Raw genomic sequence first — 15,341 nt, 5'->3', positions numbered from 1 at the left:
CTATTTTTTGCTTTTTTTGGCATCTCTATCTTTTTTCTCTTTGGTTCATTCTCTCTCTTTCAAACACTTCTCTATTTAAATCTTACCGCTTTGCTCTACCCCATGCTGTTCTGTTGCCGACTCCACTTTCTCTTTTGTCTCTTTCTTGCCTCTGCTTGTGATTTTGATTATGCATTTCTTTCTCGCACATCTCTCAATCTTACATCTTTTCCTCTTCTCTGCTTGTCTCTTTCTCCCCTCCACTCCCTGCTGTTTTCCCTCTCAGTGTTCTGCCGGCGACGGGCCACTCGGTGCTGCACGGCTGCGCAGGGCCAACTTCTTGCTGGAGGAGAGAAGCAGGGTTAACATCAGAGAGAGTGCCGCGAGGAGATCTCACCTATGAGGAGGCCCGCGAGGCTTTCGAGACAGACGAGAGACGGGTGAGGCGATGAGGGAACATCAAATCAGACCTACAATCCCTCTTTCTTTCTTGAAGTACAATACATACAGGAACAGAAAAGTAAAACACATGCCTGAAACACCTGCCCCAACATTGCATATAGCTACATGTGGGCACCCCATTAACCACAAAAAATCGAAGTTTTTTAAATTCTCATTAAGTTGTGAGTTACCAGTTGTATGTCTATTCAGGGATGTTAGCTCCAGCTGGCAGTATGATTCTGAGGTTTCCCAACCAGCCGGTGACTGGGCAGACAAAAAAGTACCAAACAACATGGGCCATTAACAAAAAAAAACAGCAACAACACTATAAGTAAACACATAATGTTCCACAGTGTAGTAAAAAAAACATAATTATCTTTGCTGTTTAATTCTCATAATAATTCTTATCTCAGCTTGCCTGCTGGCTGGAAATCTCTGAACACAGGACTCCAGCTGGAGCTAAACACCAAAATCAAAATTACTGCTGCTGAGTAACTTAGACCAGCCACCTATTTAAAAAAATCCAAAAATCCTTTCAAAGTGCTATTTTGTTTGGTTCATGTATCCAGTAATGAAATCCTACGCCAAGAGGGGTAGCTTGTGGAATGTGGGTGTTTTTTTTTTTCAGGAAATGATGATTACAGCAGGAAGAACAAGCCGAGTCCATGCTAGAGAGGAGGTGTATTTGTAAAACTATTGTGGGAGGCCAGAGAGCACAGTTACGCAGATGGACGTGCACAATCATGTGGTCGCTTTTGTTTCAGATGTTGTTTGCTGCCTTTGTATTGCAGTAATCAGATATAAAGTATTATACAGTGGACACTGTGTGTACTGTGACCAGTGTTTTGGAAACAGTTCTGTGCCATTATGTTTCCACTTAGCCTGCATGAATGTAGAGCGTCTATTTGTAAAATAATTTATGGTCCGTATTGTTTTCTGTTTCACAACATGTGTGTCTTCCTCCCGGTTGGCTGCAGAGACGGTTCTGGGATGAGTATGTGCGTGAGAGCAGTCATCTGGAGACGGAGACAGTGGTTGGAGGAGTCACCTCTCTACTTGATCGTGCATTGCTGGTGGTGTGCTCATCGTTGTCGCCGTAGCCATCACTGTGTGGGCTACACATGCAAGCGATGAGCGCAGCCCCAGCCTGGGACACTCGCATAACGCAGTTGTCAGTGGTGTCTATGGACCATTGGGGGAGGGACTCAGAACTCAGCGTCCACAGCAGCCCAGCTTATCAGGCTCAGAGTCAATCAGGAAGAGGAAGTGCTGGAGACCTCCCTCTATGAAGAGGTGTGGGCCATGCAGACGTCCAAATAGAGACGAGCACACTCCACAGTATGAGGATATAGTCAACACGACTTACTAGTGCAGCGGTGCCCATGGAAGTAAACCTGTCTCCACTACTACCCAACAAAGCCCTAACCTACACTAAGACCATTGGATCATTTAGCATATCACTGTTGTGCATCACCCGCCTTCCCCATTCAACACATTCAGAAAGACTATAACTGTCTGGTCAATGGACTAATGCAATCTTTGCCTGAGCCAGCGCTGTGGAAACTTGCACTAACCTTCATCTTGAGGTGAAGTGAAAGCAAGAAGGAGTGCAATACCAAAACAACCAACCTCTGTGATTTTCCTCAAGTTGCAGCTATGCGTCACACTGTAGTAAATCATTTAACTCAGCGGGCATAAAAAATGTTGCACGTGGAGTAAAGAAAAGGTTTCTGATTGCCATAATGACATAATTCAATAGGTCTATAGGGGCTGGCAGTATGCTATTGTAGTTTAGTGCCAATTATGAGCCTTAAGTGGCCAGTAGCAGATTTTGCAACACTTTTAATACCTTTTTAATTTTATCTCTCGTTGTCAAAAAATAAGAATTGGGTATATGCATACTTTTATAGTGTAATAATGTTATAAAAGCAATAGACTAATGAATATTTCTCCAATCACATCACATTGTGACTCATAAATAACACACATATGAGACTAAAACAATTAAAAACAGAGGTGTGAAGTACTGCTTGTTGTCCTGAACAGCTGCTGGAAGTTTGAAAGATACCAGATGTCACTGTGTTTGCTGTCTTTGAAGCCCTGAAGCTTCAACTGTTTTTGCACAAATAGAAGACAGACAGACAGGCTTTATCGGCTCATCCCTAGCCTAACTGTAAGCAAACAGTTCTGTAGTGCAATAGTAACTGTTAGCTCTGCTTGTGGAACCGACTCCTGGGGAAAATCTGGGTCATCAGTTTGCTAAAAACAAAAAATGTCTTTGCCGACATTCATTTACGTTTTGCAATTTTGTTCTGGGCAAGTAGTTGTGATTTGTGTCTGGGTTGTTAACTGTAAATGATCTATGAAAATGATCACTTATTGCAGGTTTAAATAGTCAGGTTGCAAACAAAGGCATCGGTCAGCTTTAGTATACACTTGTGAATGTTTTTGGAATTTAAAATTCAAGATAAGACCAGCGGTTATAAAGGGGGAGCGCTGAAATGTGTTTATGTACAGTATGTGTGCCATATGTGCTTATATTTTGGAAATGCATGCAGTTTGGTCTGACACCTGAGCTGGATCTGGCTAGCACTTTTGTTGAGGGTCAGTGCTTGCTTTCCCATGTCCCTTTCTGGGTGTTGACAGTTGCTCAGGCCTGCTTAACTGTGAAAATCTTCCCCTCGTTTTCCCTAAAGCTAATCTAACCGTGTTGGCTACAGAGTCTTCTGCTGCGCCACTTTACCCAAAAGCACTTGAGTTTTCTCAAATTGTTTGCAGCTACACCTTAAATGTAAGCTGTAGAGGGATTTACACGGGTTGTGTGACAGAAAGCAATAGAAACAGAAGCTTTGGGAAAAGAGGTATCAGAAGGAGGTTCTGTATTTAACGAACTATGGACAGAGTTCACATTCAACATGTGTGTAATGTACCTGAATATAAATATGTATAGTCTATACGTGTGGAAGGTAAGTTACTAATTATTATTTTCTACTGCATAGGAATGTAGTGAATGCATTGACACTAGTGGTAACTATTATTACAGTAGGCCGTGGATAAATGAAGGCCCTTTGTGTTTATGCTCAAACTGCAGTGTTTGATTAAAATCAGGATAGTCTGGTTTGACGTTTTCAGCGTCACTCTCAGACAGTACAATGTTACTTTAATACTTGGAGGGGGAAAAGTGCTCATACTCTATGGAGTGTTTTTGCATACACTCTCAAAACCAAATATCTTGTCTAATGTTCACGGATACTCATCATGTTACATTTCCTGTCTACACCTCACAGACTTTGAGCCTGATTATTATTATACATTTTTTGGGAGTTGACCTGTGAACCTCTGCACTTGCTATGACCTTAAACGAGTGGTGCTAGCCATTTTGGTTAGGTCACTTGTACTCTTACTTGTTTTTTTTGTGTTTATTACAATGCCTTATCAAACAAAATGTATATAAACAAATGCAAACTTGTTAAAATCATTTTTATGTGCAGAAGCTGAATTATTTGTAATAAAAGAAAAAGGTGGAATTGTTTCCGTAAATTCATTTTATTATTCTTATTGTGTTCTTTGCGTTGAAACTTGAGTTTTCTTCTGTTCCATTCCCTGCGGACTCAATCCAGGATCCACAGGGTGTCCGCAGGGGTCTTAAAGACTGTTAAAGTGTATGACTCAATTTAGCGAAATTAAGGATTAAAATAAAACACTAAAAACAAATGTAAAAGGTAACAATTTTATTGAGACTTTTATAATATACATCTCATGACTGTTTTAACTTTGTCTTACTGGGTGGCAGGTTAGCTCAATGGTTAGAACTTACGGAGTAGATTCCTGCCAAAAGGTTGTACACAAAAAAATGTTGTTTTGCAAACTGTTTAAACGTTACAACACAAAAAATTGTTTTACAAACTGTCCCAAACGTTGCACTCAAAATAGCATTTATAATTGTCCCCGAGTACAAAACGGTCTCTGCTCGCTCAAAACAGCCTCTCTCGAGTACGAACAATTCCACACCTCTGCGGCAAATTTCTGCCAAAAGTCACGTGATACATTAAGAGTAGTTCTGACTTCGGACAACAGGGGGCGCACTCAAAACAACTGAAACGCCCGGTTTGGCTGAGGAAGACAGACGGCATTTCAGCTAACACCATGAGCACCCACAGGGGAGTTTCCTAACTTTCACGGTGATAAGAATATCTGACTATGTCATAACTAGTAGATAGAGCATTTACAATTTCAGTAAAGGCAGCATGTCACGGCAAGGGACCGTGACTTTTCAAATCAAATAACATGAAAGCTAGCCTGAAATTGAACACTGCTAAAACAACTTTTGCTTTAGCCCCTCTGGTTAGTTCTCCCTTTACTGTGGTATTTTAAATAGATAGAACAAGCGTGGATACCCAGATAAAGGCATTGTTAACAGATATAATTGGGTTTTATGTTGTTGTTTTTTAACAAAAAAACAACTGTCTATGTTGTAGGCACGTTAAGCCTACAACATATTTGATTTGAAAAGTAACACGGTCCCTTGCCGTGACATAGCGGTTAGGGTTAGGGTTATAACTACGACTTTGTATTACTTTTTTGACATGCTATACTATATACTACTATATACTACTACTACTACTTTTTGATGATACTGACAATACTGAGACCTTTTTATGATTTTTCTGACATACTATACTTGACTTTTTTATAACATTCTTACGTCTTTTTTGGAATACACTACCATGACATTTTCTATTTTATTATGGCACACTTTAGACTTTTTCTTTCATGACATACTATGTATGACTTTTATCACTTTTTTAGCATCAATATTATCATTTTGCCATGATTTATTCTGACATACTATACTTTGACTCTTTATGTCATAGTAACCTGAAATACTTATGATGGTTTATGACATACTACACATAAATTTTGTTGACTTACTTATATATGACTTTTGTTATAACATAAACATACAATACCTTTATGATATACAGATACATTAACTTTTATGACTTTTGTACGACATAGAATATCATGACATATACACTACCGTTCAAAGTTGGGGTCACATGAAATGTCTTAGTTTTGAAGGAAAAGCACTGTACTTTTCAATGAAGATAACTTTAAACTTGTATTAACTTTTTAAGAAATACACTCTATACATTGCTAATGTGGTAAATGACTATTCTAGCAGCAAATATGGTTTTTGGTGCAATATCTACATAGGTGTTAGAGGCCCATTTCCAGCAAACTTCACTCCAGTGTTCTAATGGTACAATGTGTTTGCTCATTGGCTCAGAAGGATATTGATGATTAGAAAACCCTGTGCAATCATGTTCACACATCTGAAAACAGTTTAGGTCGTTACAGAAGCTAAAAACTGACCTTCCTTTGAGCAGATTGAGTTTCTGGAGCGTCACATTGTGGGGTCAATTAAACGCTCAAAATGGCCAGAAAAAGAGAACTTTCATCTGAACGACAGTCTATTCTTGTCCTTAGAAATGAAGGCCATTCCATGGAGACACTGCTAAGAAATTGAAGATTTCCTACAATGGTGTGTACTACTCCCTTCAGAGGACAGCACAAACAGGCTCTAACCCGAGTAGAGAAGAAGTGGGAGGCTGCGTTGCACAATGAGCAGAAGATAAGTACATTAGAGTCTCTAGTTTGAGAAACAGAAGCCTCACCGGTCCCCAACTGACATCTTCATTAAATAGTACTCGCAAAACACCTGTCAACATCTACAGTGAAGAGGCGGCTGCGAGATTCTGGGCTTCAGGGCAGAGTGGCAAAGAAAAAGCCATATCTGAGACGGCCAATAAAAGAAAAAGTAAGATGGGCAAAAGAACAAGACATTGGACAGAGGAAGATGGAAAAAAGTGTTGTGGACGGATGAATCCAAGTGAGGTGTTTGGATCACAAAGAAGAACGTTTGTGGGACGCAGAACAAATAAAAGATGCTGGAAGATGCCTGACGCCATCTGTTAAGCATGGTGGAGGTAATATGATGGTCTGGGGTTGCTTTGTGCTGGTAAGGTGGAGATGTGTTCAGGGTAAAAGGGATTCTGAATAAGGAAGGCTATCACTCCATTTTGCAACGCCATGCCATACCCAGTGGACAGCGCTTGATTGGAGCCATTTCATCCTACAAAAGGACAATGACCCTAAACACACCTCCAATTGTGCAAGAACTATTTAGAGCAGAAGCAGGCATTCTATCGGTAATGGAGTGGCCAGCGCAGTCACCAGATCTGAACCCATTGAGCTGTGTGGGAACGCTTGACCGTATGGTAGCAAGAAGTGCCCATCCAACCAATCCAACTAGTGGGAGCCGCTTCTGGAAGCTGGGGTGCAATTTCTCCAGATTACCTCAACAAATAACAGCTAGAATGCCAAAGATCTGCAATGCTGGAATTGCTGCAAATGGAGGATTCTTTGACGAAAGCAAAGTTTGATGTAAAAAAAAAAATCTTATTCAAATACAATCTTATTTCTAACCTTGTCAATGTCTTGACTCTATTTTCTATTCATTTCACAACGTATGTGGTGGTGAATAAGTGTGACTTTTCAGGAAAACACAAAATTGTGTTTGTGTGTGTGTGTGTGTGTGTGCACGTACACACACAATATGACATACACCATGAGTTGTTATGCCATACTGTACTGTGACTTTGTAATGAAAAACTATACTGTGATTTTTTTGAAAATATTATGCACAAGGAATTGAAAATACAGTCAGAAAAAGAAACGGAAGCTAACAGAACAGCAGTTTATTTTTTAGATATGAATTGCAAGTAAGTTTGCATTAAAAATGTAATTTTGTTTTCCAACATTCTTTTTGTGTCAATGAGCCACCTGTCCTGTGAATCACATCCATTCTCTGTGGAGCATGATCCAACATCCAACTATTGGTTTTTACTACTGTTCAAACAAACCAGGAAGTGACTTATTAACCAGAAGTGGATGACCTACAACGTAAATGGGGCTCAAGTGGAATTATTAGTTCTTTAATATTTATCTTTGTCAAAAAAAACACATTGTTTTGAGCAGATACACAGAAACATATAAACCAGATTTATTGACATTTGATACCAATGGTGGCACATACATACAGTACATGTCGTGGCTCACTTTGCCCCTATTTTCCCTTTCAGTGCTTTGATAAAGCAGAGTAGTGCTAAAGAGCTTCAAGTAGAGCAAGCGACATTAAGCCCAGGCATAGAGAAAAACACAGCTAGTGTTTGAAACAAACACTTCTTAAAAAGAGCACATTTTCAAAAAAGTGGGCAATGACAACCTGTGGCCACCAGTAGTAATGCATAACTAATGTGATTAAGTGTTAAAAAGGCTGATTAGACAAAGCAAAGCAAACAAAATACCAATCGCAGATTAAATAACTTTTCAGACACATGCAATGCAATATTATTTTGGTAAACACAGTGTTAACTGCTACTGACAGGTGAAACCATTTTACAATACAACAAAGACTGTTTCATGGAGGATTTGTCCATATTGACATGTGAACCTGTGAATACTGTGGTGGTCACACCCATTCCTTGGGGTTTCGTAACACCTCCAGCATCTCAGCTTCCATGGTACCTTTGGCAGGCTCATGCATGTACTCCCACCTGAGGATGAAGGGTGAGTTTGTTACCAAGCAACACAGACAACTCATTTCTGTCATATAAGAGCAAGGCTAGCAGTACTTCAAACCAGTGTGATCTTACCTGGCAGTGAGGGGGAGGGACATGAGAATGCTCTCAATTCTGGAGCCAGGCGTGGCCAAGCCAAACTTCACTCCCCTGTCATACACCAGGTTGAACTCAACATATCTACAACAGAAACACACAAAACCTACTGTAGACACCTAGCTTCATGTGGTTTATGATTCATTAAGAGGACACTACTAAAAACATGTTGCCCCTTAATCCAAAACAACATGCAAACCAAGAATGTGTAAAAGGGAATTCAAATTGTTCAAAACTTTTTCATAATCATTTTGCATTTCATTAATGGTATCAAAATGTCTTTTTATTTTAGCTTACACAAAATAAAGAAAACTAAATGTTAACTGTGATGGATCATCTATTATAAGCAACTTGTAGTTGATGAATTCATAGTTGAATTGGTTGACTTTAAAGGATCCACGCCACCATTTGTTGAAATAGGGCTTATCATGGTCTCCCCTAGCTGTAGATAGGTGGGCCAGTGTATTTTTTGTCTCGGCGCATGCATTGTTTAAATTCGCCGCTAGTTAGCTTAGCGTAGTAAATGGAAACCTATGTTGCCAGTTAGCATGTTGTGAGTAAGAGTGAGCCAACAAAAAAACAACAACCTAATTACTCCTTGTGGTCTGCATAATCACAAGTACAAATACCAATGCATATTAAGACTAGATGATCTCCTAGGCAGATATTCACTTAGGACAGTGCTTCGGCCGTGCTTCCACCCAATATAGTCCCAAATCAATATCTACCTAGGAAATAGGTCTAGTCTTAATCTGCATAGCTATTTGTAACCTTTGTAAAAACAAAGGCCCAAGACGTAAGTAGTTTTTTGTTTTTTGACTCACAACATGCTAACCGGCAACATAGGATTCCATTCACTACTCTAAGCTAACTAGCAAAAGGTACTGCCGGTGTTACACCGGACTAAAACAATGTATGCACTGAGACAAAAAATGTATTGGCCCACCTATCGACAGTTAGGGGAGTATACCGTGATAAGCCCTATTTCAAAAAACAGTGGCGTGTTCCTTTAAGGTGGTAACAACATGTATGGGAAAATTTTCAAATTTGGCCTTTACTTATAATGGATCAAGGTTAGTTTGTTCAGTAGAACTAGTTTGAAAAGTCTTGAGTCATTGAACTAAAACGGCCAATGTACTCACCTTCCTCGTCGTACCTGCTGCCAGCCTTTGTTCTCATCAGTAAAGAAGTCGTTGAGGTGTTTGTATACAATGGGCAGGTAACAGGGTACCACGGTGCGGGCACAGCTCTGGACGAAGTTGAATGCCTCCTCTTGACTCGGAGAGTCCAGGTCATCGAAGAAGATCCCTCCTATACCCCGAGTCTCTCCTCTATGCCGGATGTAGAAGTATCGGTCACACCTAGAAATACATACCCAAATACATTAATCAATAGCGGTTTGCATTTTTTTAACCTGGGATATTAAACTTTAAGAACCATATTGGCATAGCCCAGATCTACAGAATTTTTAAAACAAGAGGTTGAAAGGAATTTATATATATATATATATTATATATTATAATATTATAACACACACACACACCACACACCACCACACACACCATACATACATACATACACACACATATATATATATATGTGTGTATAATTGGGGCGCCGTTTGTAAAGCGGCTCGTGCTGAAATAACAGCAACATTTTGTCACTTTAGCTTAAATAATGTTTAATAACTGGTATGAATTTTGAGGGTCACTTTCTTGCACATTACAACAATTTGTCACCTTGGAAATATTTTAAATAGTTAATCCAAATATTAAATGTTACCTAAGGTTAAATCTATATGCAATCTAAATCTAAATGTTAAATCTAAATGTTAAATCTAAATCTAAATGTTAAATCTAAATCTAAATCTAATTTAAATCTATATTAAATCTAATCTAAATGTAATCTAATCTAATGTTAAATCTAAATATTAATCTAAATCTAAATGTTAATCTAAATCTAATCTAAATGTTAAATCTAAATATTAAATCTAAATCTAAATGTTAAATCTAAATCTAAATGTTAAATCTAAATTAAATCTAAATGTTAAATCTAATGTTTCGGTGAACTAAATATTAGCTAATATGCAAATTAATGTCGGTAACCGAAGTACAAAATAAAAGCTCGAGGAGGTCAGTGTATGTTTATAGTGTCAATAAACGAATATAATCCTCTCACGGAGATGGACTCTTGAACTTGGTAACCGTAAAATAACTACCTAAAATATAAACACAGTTGGGGAAAACTGTATTTGAGAGTACTTTAGTTTTTAGTGTCACTTTTATGAATGGTGTGGGAATTAAAGCCACTATAGCCGCCACGGGGGGGCTCACTTTGACTGGTCTGTCACGTTCGCTTGCATTAAGGTCAGCAAGAGTCTATCCCCCGCCCCCGACAAGGCACGGCACTGTTGGCCATGGTCACTCTGCGTAATGTCTAACGAATCAGCGTTAGCCGAGAACATCGGCAGAGCCGTCCTGGTGGCTGAACAAACTTATTCACAGCGACAGCACCCGCCTCAGGGCCACCGCAGGCCACCTCGGTAAGCATGTTTTCCAAATCACGGAGCTAGCAACCCTGTTGTTCAAGGCTAACTTAACTAAACTAGCTAACGGTGCTAGCCAGTAGAGATTTGCTACTACCTTGACAACAAGACAATGCTAGCTCCTGATTTGGAAAACATGCTTACCGAGGTGCCTGCGGTGCCCTAGGCTGTCGCTGTTGCTGTTTAATAAGTTTGTACACGCCACAGGACGGCTCTGCCGATGTTCTCGCTAACGCTGATTCGTTGGACATTTCGCAGTGTCTTGTCAGTGTCTTGTGGGGGCGGGCGGGGATAGGCTCTTGCTAGACGTTAATGCAAGCGAACGTGACAGACCAGTCAAAGTGACCCCCCCGTGGCTGGCTGTGGCTATAATTCCCACACCATTCATAAAAGTGACACTAAAAACTCAAAGTACTCTTCAAATACAGTTTTCCCCACTCGTGTTTATTATTTTAGTAGTTATTTTCACGGTTATCCAAGTTCAAGAGTCCATATCTCCCGATGAGAGGATTTTTATCGTTATTTGACACTATAAACACACTGACCTCCGAGCTTTTATTTTGGTACTTCCGGTTACCGACATTAATTTGCATATTAGCTAAATATTAGTTTCACCCGAAACATTTAGATTTAACATTTAGATTAGATTGATTTAACATTTAGATTTAGATTTAACTTTTAGATTTAGATTTATATTAGATTACATTTAGATTAGATTTAGATTAACATTTAGATTTGATTTAACAGTTAGATTAGATTTAATATTTAGATTTAACATTAGATTTAGATTTACATTTAGATTTAGTTTAATATTTAGATTAACATTTAGATTTAGATTTAGATTTACATTTTATTTAGATTTAATATTTAGATTTAACATTTAGATTTAGATTTAACATTTAGATTTAGATTTACATTTAGATTTAGATTTAACATTTAGATTTAGCATATGATTAACATTTAACATTTAGGTGTAACATTTAATATTGGGATTTAACTATTTAAATATTTCCAAGTTGACAATTTTGTTGTAAATGTGCAAGAAAGTGACCCTCAAATTTCATACCAGTTTATTTAAACATTATTTAAAGCTAAATGTGACAAATGTTCTGTTATTTTCAGCCGAGCTGCTTTACAAACGCGCCCCATATTATATATATATACCACACACATATATATATTGTGTATATATATATATTCATAATCTATTATAATATATATATATATATATATATATATATATATATAGTGGCAGTTTTTAAGATAATTCAAATGAGACTTAAAATGTACTCTCATGTTTGCTCAGCCCATACTAACCAGCTATTGTCTCTAGCTTTATTTCTAATAGACAGATATGATATCAATATTCTTATCTAACTCTTGGCAAGAAAGCAAATAAATATATTTCTCAAAATGCCTAAATATTCCTTTTAGATTTAAATTCAAATTAAGTTGACAAAATGTACTTATTACAAGCCACATTAGCTAAACCACACCCTTCCCCCAAATGGTCAGTCACTGGCTTACGTCAGGGCTCAACGGTTTTTCTGCAACTGAAGATTTCAGGCAGAGACTTTTTCTTATCATCATCATCCCATATTGAGGATACGCCCATTGCAATCTACATACACAAATCAGACCTACACATGTGTATGTTCTGGGTTATACAAATATGTGGAGTTTCACAAATGTAGGACTAATCTTGTGTCAAACTGTACCATTTCTTGAAGTCTGGATAGTACTGCGGGTGGTGCTTGTCACAGGCCTCCTTCAGGGTGTTGTGGAAGTGAAATGCATCTTCTTTATTAATATAAACTGGAGTCAGGTCTGTGCCGCCACCAAACCACCACTGCTTGGTGCCTAACACACACACACACACACACACACACACACACACACACACACACACACACACACACACACACACACACACACACACACACACACACACACACACACACACACACACACACACACACACACACACACACACACACACGGGTTATCATTCATTCATTCATTCATTCATTCATTTATTCACTCAATCCCTCGTGTCAGTGACACCAAGACACAGCTGCTGACGTCAAGAACTGACACTCACCATCTTCCTCTTCGATCTCAAAGTATCTGTAGTTGAAGTGAACTGTGGGGATGTGGGGGTTCTTGGGGTGGATAACAGAGCTTACACCCATGGCACAAAATGGCAGCTTACCTGAGAAAAAACGGAGCATGAAATACATAAAACTGTATCCATCACATATTACTCTGAATGTAGATTACCACACCTCTTGAAGAGCTATATAAAGTTTTAAGTGTGCATACAAAAATCAACTTAACAAAACTTACCATCTTTCCCTTTGAGGACTTTCCCTCTGCTCCTCATCTGTCTGGCAGCCTCCTCGGTCAGGTGTCCGGACACCACTGATACATTGACCCCTGCCTTCTCAAACACCTTTCCATCTTGCATCACACAGCTGATTCCTCCGCCACCTGACACATACATGGTCAATAATGGAATACACTGTAAGAGATGCGAGTTAGGTTGTTTCCTGGCAGATTAGACTTTTTGCCAGTTTATGCCCGTTTCTTGCATGCATCTCTGACCATGTTGCTTTCAGCACAAAAATATGCAGCAGGCTTGAAACTCAAATACCCCAAGAGCCTCATAACACCTTAAGCATTATGGCCACGATGAACACGGATCTGTTCTGCAGCTGCTCCACACTGAGCTCTGCAGTTTCAGTCTCATAACCATATCAGGAGGGCCTCCCTCACCTTCATTCCTCTGCCACCGGTCCACCTTGAACTTCCCACCGTCCACCTCCTCCAGGGCGTTGCAAAAGGCAGCCTGCGTCTCCATGATCAACATCTCCATCCTCGTACGCATCTCCCCTTTCCTCTCCTGCAGCACACCGATGTCGGTCACTGGAGGAGACATGAACCCCCGGCATCTCTCCAAGATATCCCCCTCTTGCTCAGTCTCCTTCGCGGCTTGAGATACTTTGGTTGCCATTTCAGCACGCTGGAAGTGGTTAGCGTTGGCTAAAACCCCCGCTACCGCCGCTGCTGCTGTTACTGCTGCGGCTCCAATTAGCACCAGGGCTCCCCTTCTGGTTCGCCCGGTTGCGGCTCTGCCTGCGGTCCCATGGGACGTGAACCGTACGCTGTAACCCCTGGAAAACCATATTTTACCTGCAAGGGAAGTCCCTGACGGGCTGTGAGTGCAGTATAACGGCAGACGTGACTCTCCTGAACTAGCAAGTCCTTTTAAATGTGAAAACAAACATCGTCTCGCGGTGATCTGTGCCGTTTTGTTCACTGAACAAAAGACAACTGTTGCCATTTGTAGGAGAACAGCTGGTTTCTCGGTGCGTACCGGACGTTAGCAATGAACGTGAATGTATTAGCTACTCAAAAATTCAGAAGTTTTGCCTACGTGCTATCAGTCGTGCGTCGAGTCAAGGGGCGTGTAGTATGTAGTTCCCAGGTAGTGACAGAGGCAACACGGGAAATGCTGTTCTTCGTCGAGCTCCACCTATGAGCTATGTGCTGGGCAAAAGGATGAAGCGAACACCAAGACCCAAAATGCATTGCGCCTTAAAGAAATGTTGCATTCGCAGACCCCTCAAATGTTCCGAATTTTGTACTTTCCAATGAAGACGAACTCACGTGCTTCTGTTTTGTGTGTTACATGATTCTGGAGTGTGTTCTAGACCTACTCTATCTGTTAAGTGTCTCGAGATAACTCTTGTTATGAATTGATACTATAAATAAAATTGAAAAATTGAATTGAATGATTGACTTCCCCAATCTTAAAACGAGTGTAGATACAACATACAGAACATGAACTATACTCCGACCAGAATGTCATATATTTATTGTTTAAACGTGCAGTACAGTTTGTCCATAAAGCATTGTTAAAGATTTGAGCATTATCAACTTCAAATAGTTTTTAAATATTATGTTTTATTTACGTTTATTTTATCTTGTAGTTTTCTGGACTATGGAATATATGTCCGAAATAAAGTAATTGACACTGTTGTGCTGTCGTCTAGATTGAACTCAATAGGAGCCACGTTTGTGATAACTTGGTTATACATAAGATTATACATGAATTCAAAACTTTGGTGAATTATATAGTGCCTCATTTTTTAATCGTCACAGATAATTTGTTTCATCCATCATTTAGTATTATTTTTTGTATTACTGTATCTCTTTTTTTTCTTTTTTTTCTTTTTTGTCTGCAACAATCTCTCTACAAGAGAAGTAATAATGCAATACTCATTTAAGGCCTTTATTATTTTATTTTAAGTGTTTAAGCATTGCACACTCTCAAACAAATAAGCAATACATCTAATTGCCACAATCCAGCTGACACTAAATGCATGGTCTTTGGGGCCATTTTTATTGGGGACATTATATAATATATTTTTTTCAAAAATTGTTTTCTTTTGCAGTTAGAGCGTGGGCAAACCAATTTTAGTTAAATGTTTTAAATCTCGTGCGTGCCAAAAAAAAAACACTTTCATTCTCGTAATTTTATAAATTCTAAATCTCCTAATGTGTAGGCTACTGTCTGAAACTGTTCATGTGTCAAATGAATATCACAGGCAGTGACCTTTATTTTTTTATAGTAA

The 15,341-nt window shown here is 39.1% G+C and overlaps 1 protein-coding gene and 2 pseudogenes across 1 annotated transcript; 1 reads left to right on the top strand and 2 right to left on the bottom strand.

The window, feature by feature from the left end:
* The window catches only part of LOC116695780 (oxygen-dependent coproporphyrinogen-III oxidase, mitochondrial-like), a 5,676-nt pseudogene extending 5,653 nt beyond the window's left edge, over positions 1-23 (bottom strand).
* Positions 24-102: 79 nt separating this feature from the next.
* Positions 103-1,789, top strand: LOC116695779 (transmembrane gamma-carboxyglutamic acid protein 1-like; annotated as a pseudogene).
* Positions 1,790-7,464: 5,675 nt separating this feature from the next.
* On the bottom strand, positions 7,465-14,196 carry cpox (coproporphyrinogen oxidase). The gene is made up of 7 exons (XM_032525597.1): positions 13,480-14,196; positions 13,051-13,194; positions 12,806-12,916; positions 12,423-12,564; positions 9,302-9,520; positions 8,139-8,243; positions 7,465-8,039 (listed from the first exon to the last, which is right to left on the bottom strand). The coding sequence occupies exons 1-7, from the start codon at positions 14,045-14,047 to the stop codon at positions 7,955-7,957; spliced, it is 1,374 nt and encodes a 457-aa protein (XP_032381488.1). The 5' UTR covers positions 14,048-14,196; the 3' UTR covers positions 7,465-7,954.
* Between the last annotated feature and the right edge of the window lie 1,145 nt (positions 14,197-15,341).

This window comes from Etheostoma spectabile, chromosome 9 (genome assembly GCF_008692095.1).
Source record: "Etheostoma spectabile isolate EspeVRDwgs_2016 chromosome 9, UIUC_Espe_1.0, whole genome shotgun sequence".
In the NCBI taxonomy this organism is placed as follows: Eukaryota; Metazoa; Chordata; class Actinopteri; order Perciformes; family Percidae; genus Etheostoma; species Etheostoma spectabile.
Note: the sequence above shows the minus strand (reverse complement) of the source record. Positions and strands in the feature narration are given on the sequence as shown.

Coding starts and splice junctions, on each gene's coding strand:
- cpox (XM_032525597.1), bottom strand. CDS start 14,047: ATGGCAACAGTTGTCTTTTGTTCAGTGAACAAAACGGCACAGATCACC. Junction 13,195..13,479: donor CCGGTGGCAGAGGAATGAAG/GTGAGGGAGGCC, acceptor TGTATGTGTCAG/GTGGCGGAGGAATCAGCTGT. Junction 8,244..9,301: donor CAGCAGGTACGACGAGGAAG/GTGAGTACATTG, acceptor TTTCTGTTGTAG/ATATGTTGAGTTCAACCTGG.